Below are 16,346 nucleotides of genomic sequence, written 5' to 3'. Positions count from 1 at the left end.
CATATTCTCTGAAACGCCTTTGGAGACGGCTTATGGTGGAGAAATGAACATTCAATGCACGAGCAACAGATCTGGTTGACATTCCTGCTGTCAGCATGCCAATTGCACGCTCCCTCAATGCTTGTGGCATCTGTGGCATTTTGCTGTGAGACAAAACTGCACATTTCAGGGTGGCCTTTTATTGTGGACAGTCTAAGGCACACCTGTGCACTAATCATGATGTCAGATCAGCATCTTGATGTGGCACAACCGTGAGGTGGGATGGATTATCTCAGCAAAGCAGAAGTGCTCACTATCACACATTTAGACAGATTTGTGAACAATGTTTGAGATGAATGGTAATATTGCGTATCTGGAATGAATTTTAGATCTCTAAGACCATCTCATGCAAAATGGGAGCAAAAACAAAAGTGTTGCGTTTATATTTTTGTTGAGTGTAGTTCCCCATGTATCTGTATTGGCAGTGAAAAACGAAAAACTGTGACAATGAACCCTAGATCTTTCAAAATATGTATGGATCCATTAGGCTAATGTGAAATATATCTGCACTGAAATAAACATCTGGAATCATTCTATTAAAAAAAACAGTCCTCCCAGCAAACGGAACATTTGATATCATGCCATTAATGTCTCCTCATCATGTACCTACACGTGGTGAAGTGAAGTGCATATTAACCAGTGGCTTGTTGCCAGGCTACAGTGTGAATAAAGGGGGTAGGAGGAGGTCCATAATGATCAAGTCCAGCCCATGAATGATCAAATCCTAACTGAAGAGAAAATCACAGTGATCTCATTGCATGTTGAGATAGAAAGCACAGGTCTTTGTAGTGGACCGTTGACTCTGCATGGTTGCATTGACAGCTGCAGTGTTCTGCCTCCGTGCGTCGCTGCCCGATTAACTGAGTGTGTGACCAGTCCGTGGTACAAAGTCATTAGCACCGTGTGGCCTGAGAGATGAAGTCATGGGTTTCCTGGCAGCAAATACATATATGTGATTAGTCTCAATGATACAAATGGGGACTCTCTGAGGAGTTTCACTCTCCTTTTTCAAGATATCATTATGCATAGATTAGATAGATAGATAGATAGATAGATAGATAGATAGATAGATAGATAGATAGATAGATAGATAGATAGATAGATAGATAGATAGATAGATAGATAGATAGATAGATAGATAGATAGATAGATAGATAGATAGATAGATAGATAGATAGATAGATAGATAGATAGATAGATAGATAGATAGATAGATAGAGAGAGAGAGAGAGAGAGAGAGAGAGAGAGAGAGAGAGAGAGAGAGAGAGAGAGAGAGAGAGAGAGAGAGAGAGAGAGATAGATAGATAGATAGATAGATAGATAGATAGATAGATAGATAGATAGATAGATAGATAGATAGATAGATAGATAGATAGATAGATAGATAGATAGATAGATAGATAGATAGATAGATAGATAGATAGATAGATAGATAGATAGATGGATAGATGGATAGATGGATGGATGGATGGATGGATGGATAGAGAAAATTAGTATCCTCTCCCAACACAGAATGGAGTCAGTGTAGATGGTTATTGCTGGTAAAGTTGGCTAATGGCCAGTATACTAGTCTCAACAGGTTTTAGTACCAGTAATTAGTCAAACCTAATAAAATAAAACCTTGAATAAATGAATAGGTATTATTTTATTTATTTATTTTCAGCTGTACTCTGCATGATGCACTTAGTTGGTGGTAGCATAAACAGTATACAACCGTAGCCAATCCTTCTGCTGCAGTTGCCTTCTAATGAAAAAACACTAGAGGGAGACACCAGTTCACTTATTCAGGGTACAAACCTCTTTGTTGTACTATATACAGTGTGATTGTTGTTGTGTGTGTGAACATTATCATGACAAAATTGACAAATCATGATACCAAACTTGAGAAGCTTGGATGTTTCAATACAAAAACTGATGAAAACTAATTTCAGATGACAACCTAATATTTATTTTTATTTTTTCACATTTAAATCTGAATTTCACGGATGGTTTTAATGAGTTAATCATCACAGATCACCTATTAAGTTGTTCCTTTTCCAGAGTAGCGAAGAGGAGTGGAGAGATCACTGAAGAGCTCAGCGGTGGAAGAAGTACTCCTTTACTGAAGTAAAAGTAGCAATACTACAGTGTAGAAAAAGCCCTAAATTCAAAAGTATGGCATACATGTTATAGTACAAAAATACATAGTAAGTTATTTAATTACTTTTTGTATTATTCATCTGAATTTGTAAAGTCACCAGAACTTGAAATTATCAAATAAAAGTGTCAAAGTAAAAACTATTTAACACTTGCCCATGAATTGGACTGGAATAAGCATAACGTTGCAGAAAATCTAAAAGCCCTTTAAGTAAAAGTAAGTAAAACAAGTAGGCCTAAGTTAAGGAAAAACAATTATTCTTGGTATTAGCATAAGTAAATAAAGCGGAAATGAAGTCAGCAGTGTGTTATGGGAATGATAAATATAGCATCTGAAAACATTACTTATAGCCTCCACACTGTGTGAAGTGTGACCAGACCTGCTGTAGCACTGAAAACTGCTGTGTCTTTAAAACCTCAGTCTGCTGTTGGCTCTCTGCCCAGAGAGTTCATTTCCCATTTCCCATCCAGCCACATGGACTAGACTCCGCCACGCAGAGAGAGAGAACAAGTATTTTCACTCAGAGAGCGGCAACTCCTACAGCAGCCTGAGTGCACAGACTCACTTTCTGAGGACTTTAAACATCCGAAACTCCTGGCAGCTCCAACACAGCCTGTCACTACTCAGAGAAGCAAAGGTAGGATTTTTCACACTTCTGAAACTTTAAGTGTGACGGCCGGTCAGCCTGTCAGGTGTCCCTTTATGCATATCAGTGTGCTTTTAGTACACTATATGTCTGCTGTAGTTAACTGTTTGTGTTCTTTGGTATTGATCAGCTGACTTTTGGACAGTGTGTCAGATGACTCATTGAATGTGCTGTGTCTGGGTTTAAAAGGTCCTGCTGTCGCGTGGGAGCTATTGTGTGTTTTTTGCATGAACACAAAGCCTCTTTTCAATAATCTATAATTCCCCCCCACCAGCCAACCCAGCAGTTTGTGTTGGTTGTGATGTGCGGAGTTGTACAGTACTTATAGTTTAAAACTTTCTGTTCATTCAAGCTGTTCTTGTTAAGACTCACAGGCACAGGCAGGTTAGTGAAGGTTTGCTCACATGAGTTTTTTTCCCCCTTGAGGGAGAATTAGTCACACAGATTTCAATGGAAAAAAACGTTGGCAAGAACAATACGGTTAAGGCTGACATTTCTCACAGCGGGCAGCAAGAACCAGGCTGTATAAACAGGATGCTAGTCCTCACGCACACACACACATTCTGGTTGAATGAACAGACACCACCATCCACGCTGTTGATGTTGTAAGCAAAGTTAACTGTCTTTCTGTACACTGACCGGTTTGTGATTGATTGTGGACATCTTGCATCATGTGAGCGAGTGTGCCGCTGAGGTTTCTAAAGGATTTCTGGGAAGATGAGGTCACTGGGAGACACACCCAGCAGGAAAAGCCAAGGGTGGAAGCAAGACGTTCAACAGCGGCTGTTGTCTGAATCCCTTGCCTGGAGTAAGTCGTAGTTGTGTTGGAATTTCCATTCAGTTTGGAGCACAAGAATTTTGGTCTGGATGTGGTATTTTATACTGAGGCACCCACCCGGCATGACGTACATGGGAAGGACTGTTGCCCCTCTCAAATAAACAAACAGAAGCCCTATGACAGCTTTAGTCGGGTTATTTAGTTTACACACATCATATTGCAGGAGGTTTTCCTTTTTCCAAATAGTGCAATCACATTTCCTCACCTAAAAAGGACTTGTAAGATGGTGCTTTGTTGAATATGAAAACAATATTCATGCTGGAATGTGGTTGGAATGTGGATCATTTCCTCTCTTACCAAGCTGATTGACCTGTGGACGTTTGGAAGCACTTCCAAACAAACCCCCGCTTCCTGTCCCCTCCTCTGCATCTTCTGCAGCTGGAATCTTTTTTGATGCCCTCCAACCAAGGAGGGCAAGCCATTTTAAAACAGTGTAATCTGTTGCACTGTATTCAGCCTGTGTGCCCTGCTCTGATTTACAGAGGCTCAGTCGCTGGTGTGGACAGAAGGAGGGGGGCCGGACATTCAGAGGGAAGTTGAGTCAACACAGTAGTGTTCCTCAGACTGGTGTCGCTTCTGGTCTCATGCCTCTCAATGGAGTCACAGGCACAAACTGTGATTGCGATAACACAGAGCTACAGTCACGCAGACAGACAGACATACAGGGTCTGGCTTAGATGAATTGAATGCGTGTTGAGTCTGGCTGAGAAGGTTTTAGTCCTACTTCCATCTGGAACAAGGAGAGACTTCAAAAACATGCCCCACTGGAATAAGAATGGCAATGTTAAAGGGAGAACATAAAAGTTCTGTTCATTTCCGAATAAAAGACTTCAGATACAACTACATGTTCCTACTGCAGTGGAGTGGAATACTCTGAGGAGGTATTTGTCTTATAATTTGTGTGTCTAGATCCCTCACAATGACCCCTGTGACTGTTAGTTTGTGCACCGTATATCTCCCAAGGTCTTCATTCTGCTACAAACCTATTTGACTCCCTGTGGTAAACACACAGTGACTCCCTTTTCAAATGACAACAAGATGTGGTCAGGTCCTAGCAACGCAATACACCAGACAAGCTCCAAACGCACGCAACTGCTATTCAAGTCTTTTAAATAGGGAAACCGTCAAAACTTATTTCTGAGGCACGTCGTCCAAAATTACAGACTCCAGTGGGCGATAATGGCTGAACAGCCCGGCCAAGCCCTCGACCATGATGGCAAGCAAGATGATGAATGACATCGTGCCCTGTACAGGGAAAATATGAATGATGAGGATGATGAAGGAGTTGCTCTCTTACTATTACTTTGTGGTCTGCTCTGACATAGAAGGCTCTGGTAGTGTTCACAGTCTACCAGCTGGGGGCAGCCTCCACTCAATGGCATATCATTAGATCATGTGTGTCTGGCAACTTCCACAGAGTGGTAGAGTGGTGTGAGAGATTATCCCAAAACGCTGTACTGTTATGGCGTGTGGCTCCTTAAAACAGATCTAAGTCTATATATATATAATACTTCTGATCCCTCGGGCAGTCAAACCAATTACTTTTATGTATTTCATTTGAGTTAAATAAATGTAATTCAATTGAATTAACAGAATGAAACATTTTCATGAGTTAATTTGCTTTAGTGTCATTTATCTTTGTTAACATCATTTATGATTTACTTCAGAATGACAGCATATTATACTTCATGTGATGTCAGTGTAAATGAAACCTTGCATGGAAACATTATGGCAAAATTGTTTGGACTTCTGACTCCTCCTAACTATCACGAATGGGAGTGAGGATGTACGCACTCCATTTACATCATGAAACATACCATTAATCCGTTATCTGCAGTTTTGAGACGCACCCTTCTTTGTCTGATTTTATCAACAAAAAAAATGCAACACACAACAGTTGTTTTCACAAGTCTGTGCAATTGGGTGTGCGTGTGTGTGTGTGTGTGTGTGTGTGTGTGTGTGTGTGTGTGTGTGCATGTGATGCAATGTGTGGCATGAAAAAGAGGACGACCTTCCTTCTTGACCTTTGACCTGTGAAAAGCTCTCAGATAGAAGGGCGTGGAAAACAGTCAGACATTTTCGATGGTGAGTTTTAGGAACAGTGTATAAAAAGTCCAGGTGGTTTAATAACTTTAAAAACTCAGCACATCTGATTATTTATTTCATGTGGGAAAAACTATGCCGACGAAATAAATCTATTATATTTCTGCAGCTGCTCTTTATCACACGGTTTGGGATGAACATTTATTTCTGGTCCATCGCCTAACAAAGATTTCGTTTCAGCTCCAAACTGAAACTCAAAGAGAACTTGTCTTAACTCGCCTGTGAACTTACAAAGAAAACAAACATTTTCTCACCTTGAGAGAAGTGACATTGTATTCTCGCTTGCAAGATAAATACACGCCGGTGGTGCTTACATAGCACAGATTTCACACCTACACTCCACTGTTCAGTTGGAAACATGCACTTCAAAACGGCTAGCCAACAGAACAGATTCAATATATTACAATTACCATAGAACTCCACAATCAGCTGATTTTGCCTTGGACTGGCTTCACGTTTAGTAAACAACTTCTGAAGAAGTGACATCACAAATAGCCTGAACAAAAAATCAACAGTGGCATGCATTGTGTCAGAAACTGGTCAAGCCAGATTTCTTAAAAGCCCTGAGCTACATATTTAACTAGAATTCCCAGTTTCCCACTCGATCTCATGACTCTCAACCTCTTATTTTCTTTTTTCTTGGTCGAGACTTTTTGCCCAATACGAGGCCCAGAGGACACAAGCTGATCCCTCCCGATTTTATTACATTACAGTATCAGCTGCTGAGTGTTTACTCCCAGTAAGAGCAGTTAGGTCGAGGGAGGAGGCTTGAGGAAGGGAGGGACCCACCTGTCAAGAGAGAAGAGGAAGCCTCACAGCAGAGCACCACTCCAGTCTCGGGAGATCATGCCTGTTAACTAAGGGGAACACATTGTTGGCTGTCCATCGACTACCAAGAGGGAAGAGATCAAAATGGGTGGAAATATAAGTCAGAAGAGGAGTAGCCTGCGAGCCAGCTCAAAGAGTCGAACCAAGAGTGTCACGTGAGTCTCATTGCTCACCTGTTTGATACTGATTTAACAGCGCGTGATAAAACTACTGCCAGTCACTCCTAATTCATTGTCTTAAACGTGTGTTGCTTAAAGCTGAACTATTGATACCTCTTCATTTTTCTGAAGTTGTATGCAGCTATAATAATGCAGTAACAGTGACAATATTAAACATATACTAGCCTTATTTGACCGAGCTGACTGAAAACTAGTAGACTTCCATTCTTTTTCCATTCGGTCAAAGAGTGGCCTCTGTCCAAGCGCACATTTGCACACACATGCAAATATTCACACACCCTCAAAATTAACCCCCAGATAAAGACTGCATACAGTCGGACTGTTACGCATGTTTGCTCACTGGCCTTACACTGGTGTGTGGATGTGTGCGTCTTATTGCTTTGGAGCAAACACACCAATGACATCTGATGTCACGTCATAGGCAAAGAATCAAAAAGAACCAAACGGTTAAGCATGTTCGAAATTCATTGTTCCAAGGTTTTAATAAAAAAATGGAGGGGATTGGGGGGGGGGGAGGGAGGGGGTTGCACACAGTAACACCAAGCAGTTGTGGCTGCTTTAACACGATCAGTTACGGTGGCTGTCTAAACACACAGACAGTTGTTGCATCGTAGTACGATCTCATTGTGAGAAATATAGCTTCACTGTGTCAATATTTGCTTGAGGCGATCCATGTCCTGTTGTTCTGGTAGGCACATTGGCAGCTCTGCCCTCTGTAGGTTGGACTACAGACGCATTGGGCCGTGAAACGCACACTGCTGCTCTTCTTTTGGGAGTGTAAACATTCCACACAGTTCACTTATGGAGGGAGGACACACTGAACAACGGCAGCTAGTGACTTTTACAGATTCTGGGTGATAAGACAGTGTTGAAATGAACAGAACAGTCCCAAGTGACATCATTGTTGTCACTTTCTGTTGTCCTCGTCGTTCTGTAAAATAATACTATTTTCTATGCGTCCTTTAATCAACACTCTTTTTCCTAATTTTGGCCGTCTGGATTCAAACCTGTTTGTGTGTCTGTCGTGTCAGTCTCTTCTGATTTGACCCAGGCTTTGGGTGACATGCTCTTCTGCGGTTTAGGCGACAGCAGCACGTCGGGCTGGCACGTATCAGCAAATCTCTCGCGCGCCTTCTCCCAGTTCTTTTGGGACTTTGATTTGGTCACAGAGACGCTGTCTAGAGACATCGCGCCACCGGCCCCTAAACCTGACTGGGACTTTCTGATTTGTAGTTGAATCTGTGGAGAGAGGAAAAGTATTGTCAAGTCATTTTGTTGTTTCACAAAACAATTCAGTGAACAAGGAAATCTGTCAACAGATCTTACCGGGTCTTTCATTCCCGTTCCCTCTTTACCAAGCCCCTCTCCTTTCTTCCAGCCCATCTTTTCCAGCATCTTCCGTCCTTTATTGACTTCACTGATCTCCCTATTGAGAAGGCAAGTAAAACACAATACATGATTTCCATTTCATCCATTGTTTTTTTTTCCTCCTTTAGCGATAACAGTCAGTGACCTCATACTTACTGGTGAACAGAAGCGGGCGCATCATCTCGTTGGAAAACGCCCTCGCTGCCGACAGTCTGCCGTCGAGACTCCGCTCGGTTCTGGTATTTGGGGTTCCTCAGGGCTTTGGCCTCCTCATATTCACTGCTCTGTTAACAGAGATAGCACAGAGGTGATTGGCTGGCTGCCTTAAGAGAAAAAGCACATTTTTGGTAGCTGCTAGTCCTGTTGACACTTACCTTCAGCCCATATTTTGCCTTCATCTGTTGCAGCTCCTTTTTTCTCAGTGCTTCTTTATGCTCTTTGGTGGGAGCAGGAACTTTGGGAGAATACAGAGCAAAGTTAAATGATCACTGTTATATTATTTTTATGTCGTGATATGGTAGTACACAACCACAACAAGTGAGTGAAATCTCACATAAAGCCACTTTATTAGGAATGGTTTAAAGAAATTAAAAGCAAATCAGATTTTACAAAAAAGATTTTGGATCAGCTTATCACTGGCTTTTCAAAAGTCTGACAGCTCACCTGTCATCTCCTCTTTCTTGTGCTTGCTGAGGTGAGCCATCACCTGACCAGGCTCGCAGCCATCGCACGTATCGGTCCCTGAGTGGATGTGGAAGGACAGCACGGTCTCGCCCATCTTCACCTCATCACCGTGCATCAGTGCATGTGGCTCACACTTGATTTTGGGCTGCAGAAGAAAGATGAATTGATTGACGAGTGGAACTTTATTTTATTTATTAATTAACAAAGGGTGACAAACTGTCTACCTGTAAGATCCTGTTGCCGTTAATGACTGTTCCATTCTGGCTTCCCTGGTCCACCAGCATGTAACACTGCTGATCCTGGTCAAAGTAAACCAACGCATGGAACTGGAATCAAACACAGTTCACGGTTAGGAACATGACATAACACTGCAATACTGATTATTAATGTTCATCCTCGCAGAGAAAAAGAAAGGGCAAATCAATACCTTGCTGACTCCCATTTCTATTATTCTGATCGCATGGTCCATATCTTTCTCTCTGCAACAGAGAGACAGCAGGTGGAATTTTCAGAGACATTGTTATGAATGAGATCAATTCTTCAAGAAGGTGCCTCTTAAGGGGGGTTATTTTCTCAGTTCCTACTTAAAGGCATGTCATTCTGTTTTTGGTACTGCAGCCTCAGCACATGTGTCCCACTGTGGTAACCCCATTCTTAAATCGCAACACTCTCACTTTTGCTTGGTAAACAGTATTACCACTTTGATTTAAATATTACTCCTGCTGCCATACGACCACGAGAGAGGACAGCACAAACCTGCCGATGGTGGCTGGAGAGTCGGCTGTGATGATGAACAGAGTGCCCACCTGCAGCACCGGGGACCTGACCACAGTCACTCTCACACAGGGCGGCCAAATGTCATTGACTGCAAGAAAGAATAAACAGATTGCACTGTTACAGGAACATAGCTACCTCAGAAATATACAGTGTTAGGAACAAATGAAAGGTGATGATCTAACTAGCTGAAAGTTAAGAGACAGATATTGTGTAGATGTACGTCCTGAATAAGCTTTGAATTGGGCTGGTTTTTCCCCTCACCTCCCTGACTCTGAGTGTCCATCTCTGACAGTGGGCTCTCTGCGGAGGAGGAGGAGCTAGAAGCTGCTGAGACAGAGGGAGTGGACTCCCACTCCTCTCTCTCAGACTCTGTGAGCTCACCCTCTTCCTGTTCACTGTTTCCCTCTGAGTCACCGCTGTGAGCCGGGCTCTTTTTCTTCTTCTTCTTCTCCTTCTTTGACTTGGATTTCCTGCTTTTCTTCTTGGATTTTCCCTTGTCCTTATCGTCATCGCGTGAACCGTTTCTCAGCTTCTGCCTCTTTGATGAAGATTTGTCGCTCTCCTCCCGGTGTTTAGAAGAGTCTCTTCTACGTGGAGCCACGTCTGGGCTGCGAGACCTTCGCTTCAGCTTTCGTGATTCCGTGGTTCTCTTGGTTGTTGCCCTCTTTTCGACCCACTCAATTTCTTCTTCTTCCATCTTTACCTCGTCACAAATGAGTTCCTGCCATTAGACAGTCAACAGTGAGATTAGCATCTGCAGTGATGCTCACTGACAGCGGGCAAGCTGGCTTTGTAGATCCCATGTTCCATGCCATGTCTGGTACTGTTTTTGTACCTGGTTTCAGTCTTCAAAGACAATTCACTTTAAACCTACACCTCCAGTGATCTAAATGTTAGTTTGCACCCAGATTACCCACGGTACAGGTAAGGAAAGGAGTAACTACTGATGACCAGTTCAAACACAAAGAACTTTGTGAGGACTCTTCGCAATATGAAATGGCTGAATGCTTTATGGTTTGAATTGGGACTCTTTTTTTTAAATTGGGTCCTACTTTCCTAGTTTGGCCATCACATTATTATGTTCAAATTTCATTACTTACTTTAGATTTTGATATAAACCCAACAACACTGTGTGAGTCAACATCACATCAAATATTTTGAAAGTGTTGTAAATGTATGGGCAATTTGCAGGTATAATTCCTATTGTGATGGGAAATGTACTGAGATAAGTCCCATATCTAAAACTATTTATTTACATGAATGTAAAGGTTCATATGTTTGTATGAAAAGGTGTACCTCTGTGGGAAGCAGTATTCCAGTAAGAAGAAATCTTCATTTTAGCCAATGAGTTAGTCACCTCTTGCACCTAGGTCAGAGGATAATTATTTAGTCAACTAGCCTAAAAGAGAATGCATTTGAAGACTGAGACAATCGCTGTTTTTAAATGGGGAACTACAAAGTCAAAAGCCGGCTGTCAGCCACCAAGTATAAAATGCATCTATGTCATGTGTCAGTGAAAGAGATCCAGGTGTTGCATACCTTATCGTCCTTGCGTGAGGTTTTCTTGTATCCTTTCTTAAGCTTTCTGCCCTTCTTTTCACTGCTGCTCTTATCCTGCCAAGGCTCTTCAGAAGTTTGTACAGCTGGCACCTCAATCCTGGAGTGAAACTGGTATCGTCCACTCTCTGCATCACAGTAGTAGTAAATGCCTGTGCTTGCGTCATAGTACAACTGACTAGCCTGGGGACGAGGGAAGAAAAACATGAATAGGTTCAAAAGACTGGTACAACATCTCCCTCAAACAAAAACAAATATATTGATAATAATTTCTGCTGTGTCTGTTTGACCAACCGAGTCGTAGTAGAAGCCCGTGCTGTGGTCATAGTACATCCCAGAAGTCTCATCAAAGACAAACCCAGTCTGTGTCAGAGCCTGTTCAGCAGTGGCCCTCAACATGTCGGCAATGGATCCTGCATCACCCTCCTGAAAGAGAAAATGCCATCCATTGGTCTTTATGTCAACTCCTTTTCAAATAATATAAATAGTATAATACAATACTTTACCATTCATTTCAACATGTCCTTCTTTCAGTATTTGGCATTAGTATTGATACAGTTTTGATACAGCCAGTTAATAGATAATAATAATAGTTTTAGTCGTTCATGAGGTATAAACATCAAACATTTGCATTTATGTCTGCTTCAAGTAACTTTTTAGGAAAAACTAACCTCTGTTGTGACTGCAACACTGTTGGCAGGCTGAGTTGACACTTCAGTAGCTGCTGTTTCGTTTGGTGTTGAATCCTCAGCCGCCTCGCTGCTTTCAGCTGCATCCACTGCTACTACTGTGTCCAGGACTTCCTGAGTGTCGGACGTCTCTGGGTTCTGCGAGTAGTCTCCATAGTAGTAGTTGTAATAATCTGGAAAGGAAAATGGAAACAATTTTTAACAGTTTAATTGCTTTCTGTCTGTCTGACTAACTAATTTAATGAATTTAATGAAGTATATGAAAGTTACGCACCAGTTTCTGTCCACACATGTTCTTCTGTCTGAGTGTTGATGTCGACTCTGTCTTTATCCTTCTTCTTCCGTTCATGAATCTCTGCGCTCAGCTGGTCAACCTGAAACGATACAATTCAGATAACATGATAATTAGAAAAAAACATGAAAATAAATAAAGAGTTTTATGACATTTTCATCATAATTTATAAACATTCACAGTAAGCATTTTCTATTTCAAACAGCAAATGATTTTATCAGTGGCTTGCTATAAATTAGAAAGGTTATTAGGAAGTAATCTACTAAATAAAGTGAGTAAAAGGTGAGATGGGGTTAGGATCTGGTCAGTTTCCTGGAAGAAACCCTTTAATATCCAACTCTAGTGCCATGAAAAACTACATTTTGCATACTACTAGAGAGTGCATTATTGTTAAATGTACAAAAACTGGGCTGCGACACTCCTTGTAGGCTGCGTAAAGAGATGTGTGCTGAGGTCATGACGGGTTGTGTGCACTGACCTGTTTTCTCAGGTCTTCGTTGTAGCTCTCTGTGCTCTTGTGCTGTCTCTGGGACTGGTTGAGCTGTTTCTGGAGCTTTGCCAGCTCGGCTCTGCACTCGCTGAGCTCCTGCTTCAACGCCTCCACTTTCAGACGGAGCTCAGTCTCCTCGGACTCCGTGTCCTTTTCTCCGTCTTCTTTCTCCATTAGTTCGACTAAGAACGTTGACATAAGCGTTGGTCAAGTCCTTTCATTTGAACAGCCAAGTAGCTTAAAACACACATGTTACAAATGGCCTCAGCTCAGGTGCCATTTAACTTAGAATGTATCACAGCTTCGAAACATTAGCCTTACTACTGTTAGCTCTCGTGCAAGTTTAAGCTGCAGCAGGGCAGGTAGTACAATCTTTTAACAGAGGCCGTAAGTTGACACAGTTGTTGGTTGTTGTTGGCACAGAAATACAGACGTGTCTATATTTTTTTGGACCAAGCTTAACTATTTAATAAGCACTTATAAGCAATTATGTAAACTAACCGCTGGTTCTAACAATTACAGATCCGTATGGTGCACCACTTACCGTTTGCGTTGTCGGTTCCTCGGGAGTGAATCTCCTGTCAGCACAGCACATGAACCGACCTGAAAGTTGAAAATAAACATTTTGTAACTCTCCTGTATTTCCGACACAGTCGAGTACATGTTGTTGATGATATTTTGACAGTTAAAGTTATAACCGTGGTAATGTTTACTGTCCACCCTGTTCGCAACCGCCATTTACTACTGGCTGACTAGTACGTCACAGCGGAAGTACTACTTCTTCTTCGGGTTTGGGTAATGTTTGACACATGTCGAAGAGCTTTACTGCCACCCATCGACCAACTATTTCCATATCAAGTAAAACTAGTTTAGACTGTAGTTCATTAGTTCAGTCTTTAGCCCTTTTTGCGTTTTCTTTGCATGATAATATCTTAACTTCCCTGCCGTTTAACAACTTCATGTAATGGACAGCAACACACTTTACGACTCGCGGTAAGTGTCAGAAAACAATTTTTACAGTGCCCAATCTGTTAATGAATTCCTTTCTATTTATTTATTGTTGTAGAGTGCTCATGTGACTAGGTCCATGCCTGGTGTACTCTGATATGCCAATTAGCTTGATCTTCATGCAACATTAAACACTTAAACCATTGACTTGTTAGGCCTAATTGTTTTAAAAGGTTAAGGCTATGTCTGTTTTTAGATAGGCCTAGTTATCTTACGAAGATGCTCTGTGTCTTGGGGGGAGGGGCGTGGGGCTGGATCTTTGTAATTTTGCCATTTCATAAATTGATGAGGGTATAATTAAATTGACAAATGGCAAATTGCTGACAGGTAGGCCTTTTTTTAAGCTCATTAGTTTATGTGTGCAACATAAAGCATGTTGAAGTTTGAGTTAATTACTGAATTAAAGCCTAAATAAAGTAGAGGTTAATTGGGCTCCATATGCTTTAATACTTGTTATTACATAATGTAACAAATCGTTAAGAACTTGTGTACAGTTGATCATTGTGCAATAATGAACTTATCATGACTTAAGTCAAGTCTATATGCTGCGATTCAAATGAATGGGCCATTGCAACTTTAATTCAAATAGCTCGTAAACCATACATGTCATGCACATTTATAGCCTACAGTTAAGTGTGCAATAGTGACACCGTTGTATAAACTCTGCACTGTATACAGGTGTGGCACATAGGCCTACATTTAGGTTGTTCTATGACATTTTCAATTTAAGGTTTGAAATGTATTATGTTTATCGCTATCACATAAACAACTTGTTAAGCCAGATTAGTTTCCTATTTAGGTGCTCTGTGTCTGGGTGTCAGTGTAAGATTTCACCAATAGATGTCACTGCAACACACTGATTCTGCTATTTGACAGAAATTGAGGGGGAAGAGATGTTTACTTTCAGAGAAGGTGCTCCTCTCATGCAGTTTGTGTTGCCTATTCATTGCCTGTCCATTGTTTATCCATCCTGTTACTCTGCAGATGGCGGTTGCTCCGCTTGTCCTTCCTCTCTTTCCCTCTTTTCCTCAATCACATAACAAAACTATTCTTCTCGTCACATTTTGATTCACTTCCTTCCTCTCTGTGTGTCTGACTCCGTCTGCACACATTTATTTCAGGCTCCAGAGGGAGGTCTGTTGTGTGTAGCTTTGTGGCTTCATTATTGTCCTCTAAAAATGAGTCAGGATGTATTTTAGGTATCATTTCCGTCGACATGGTGTGTATATGTCAATTTGACCTCTGCTTTGTTCTGACACTTGAGCTGTGAAGTTACACAACAGACAAATATAGTCACTGGATGTTAAGCCCTTACAGAAGACTAAACATAAATATGTAATTAGTCACATTTTTCCATAGACACAGGCAGAGTTTGAGTTACTGTGTCAACAGAGAAAGACTGAACAAATTGTTTTCCTTCTAGCTTGAGCGACTTACTGTCTTCTTAAAATAAAATGCTTTTTAGGTTCCTCCCACTGCTTTTGAAGTCTGAGCTCTTGAGAGTTGTGTTTGGTTTTTGGTGGAGCGTCAGATTCCTTGGCAGGAGCTCTCATGGCTGTGGTGGAGCAGCCTTTAAGAATGGGGTGGTCTTTTATCTGGGGACATACATACACACACACACACACACACACACACACACACACACACACACACACACACACACACACACACACACACACACACAACTGCCACACGCTACCTACTGATGTTTATTGATGCCATTTTTAGACTAGAAAGGCAGACTTCAAGCTGAAATCTTTGAGGACGCCTGGTTTGTTTTTGTAAGCAGTGACAAATAATGGCTGTATTCAGTTCTGTATATACAGTGGAGGAAATACGTATTTGATCCCTCGCCGATTTTGTAAATTTGCCCACTTACAATGAAATGAACAGTCTATCATTTTAATGCTAGGTGTATTTTAACAGTGATATCAAAAAGAAAATCCAGAAAATCACATTAAAAAAATATATAAATTATTTTGCATTTCATTGAGTGAAATAAGTATTTGATCCCCTACCAACCATAAATAATTCTGGCTCCCACAGATTAGTCCTCGTGCTTTAAAAAAGTATTCCTAATCTCAACTAGTTTCCTTTATAAAACACACCTGTCTCAACTTGTTACCTGTATAAAAGACAGCTGTCCACAGAGTCAATAAATCAAACTCCAACATCTCCATCATGGGCAAGACCAAAGAGCTGTCTAAGGACATCAGGGACAAGATTGTAGACCTGCACAAGGCCGGAATAGAATATAAGACCATTGGCGAGAAGCTGGGTGAGAAGGAAGCAACTGTTGGTGCGATTATTCGAAAATGAAAGAAACACTAAATGACCATCAATCTCCCTCGGTCTGGGGCTCCATGCAAGATCTCACCTCGTGGGGTATCAATGATCATGAGAAAGGGATCAGCCCAGATCTACACAGGAGGAGCTTGTTTATGATCCCAAGGCAGCTGGGACCACAGTCACCAAGAAACCCATTGGTAACCCACTATGCCGTAATGGATTGAAATCCTGTAGTGCCCGTAAGGTCCCCCTGCTCAAGAAGGGACATGTACAGGCCCGTCTGAAGTTTGCCAATGAACACCTGAACGACTCAGAGAATGCTTAGGAGAAGGTGATGTGGTCAGATTAGAACAAAATCAAGTTATTTGGTATCATAGTGACTCGTATGCTTGGAGGAAGAGGAATTCTGACTATGACCCCAA

At 41.5% G+C, this 16,346-nt stretch overlaps 2 protein-coding genes across 6 annotated transcripts in view; one reads left to right on the top strand and one right to left on the bottom strand.

Moving 5' to 3' along the window:
• The first annotated feature begins 2,674 nt into the window (after positions 1-2,674).
• Positions 2,675-16,346, top strand: part of LOC307248925 (uncharacterized protein) — a 32,012-nt gene continuing 18,340 nt past the window's right edge. For 2 of the 5 annotated variants that reach the window (XM_080025479.1, XM_080025476.1), the window contains exon 1: positions 2,675-2,813. Coding sequence is in view for 1 of the 5 variants with exons in the window: in XM_080025478.1 (XP_079881604.1) it covers positions 6,676-6,746 (71 nt within the window). In the remaining 4 variants the exon portion in view is untranslated. Of the gene's footprint in view, positions 2,814-6,626; positions 6,747-16,346 lie in introns of those variants that run through there. The other 3 variants (XM_080025477.1, XM_080025475.1, XM_080025478.1) reach the window with 2 other exon arrangements.
• On the bottom strand, positions 7,273-13,370 carry aggf1 (angiogenic factor with G patch and FHA domains 1). Its single transcript, XM_080025480.1, has 16 exons — positions 13,326-13,370; positions 13,172-13,230; positions 12,616-12,809; positions 12,120-12,219; positions 11,828-12,018; positions 11,451-11,582; positions 11,139-11,339; positions 9,861-10,320; positions 9,579-9,687; positions 9,250-9,301; positions 9,047-9,148; positions 8,802-8,967; positions 8,513-8,592; positions 8,295-8,422; positions 8,097-8,196; positions 7,273-8,009 (listed from the first exon to the last, which is right to left on the bottom strand). The coding sequence occupies exons 3-16, from the start codon at positions 12,799-12,801 to the stop codon at positions 7,752-7,754; spliced, it is 2,265 nt and encodes a 754-aa protein (XP_079881606.1). The 5' UTR covers positions 12,802-12,809; positions 13,172-13,230; positions 13,326-13,370; the 3' UTR covers positions 7,273-7,751.

This window comes from Ammodytes marinus (genome assembly GCF_949987685.1).
Source record: "Ammodytes marinus genome assembly, chromosome: 4".
Taxonomy (NCBI): domain Eukaryota; kingdom Metazoa; phylum Chordata; class Actinopteri; order Uranoscopiformes; family Ammodytidae; genus Ammodytes; species Ammodytes marinus.
The sequence above is the reverse complement of the archived record's forward strand: the minus strand, read 5'-3'. Positions and strand labels throughout refer to the sequence as shown.

Coding starts and splice junctions, on each gene's coding strand:
- aggf1 (XM_080025480.1), bottom strand. CDS start 12,801: ATGGAGAAAGAAGACGGAGAAAAGGACACGGAGTCCGAGGAGACTGAG. Junction 10,321..11,138: donor CCTCACGCAAGGACGATAAG/GTATGCAACACC, acceptor GTCTAATGGCAG/GAACTCATTTGTGACGAGGT. Junction 8,197..8,294: donor GCGCCCGCTTCTGTTCACCA/GTAAGTATGAGG, acceptor CCTTCTCAATAG/GGAGATCAGTGAAGTCAATA.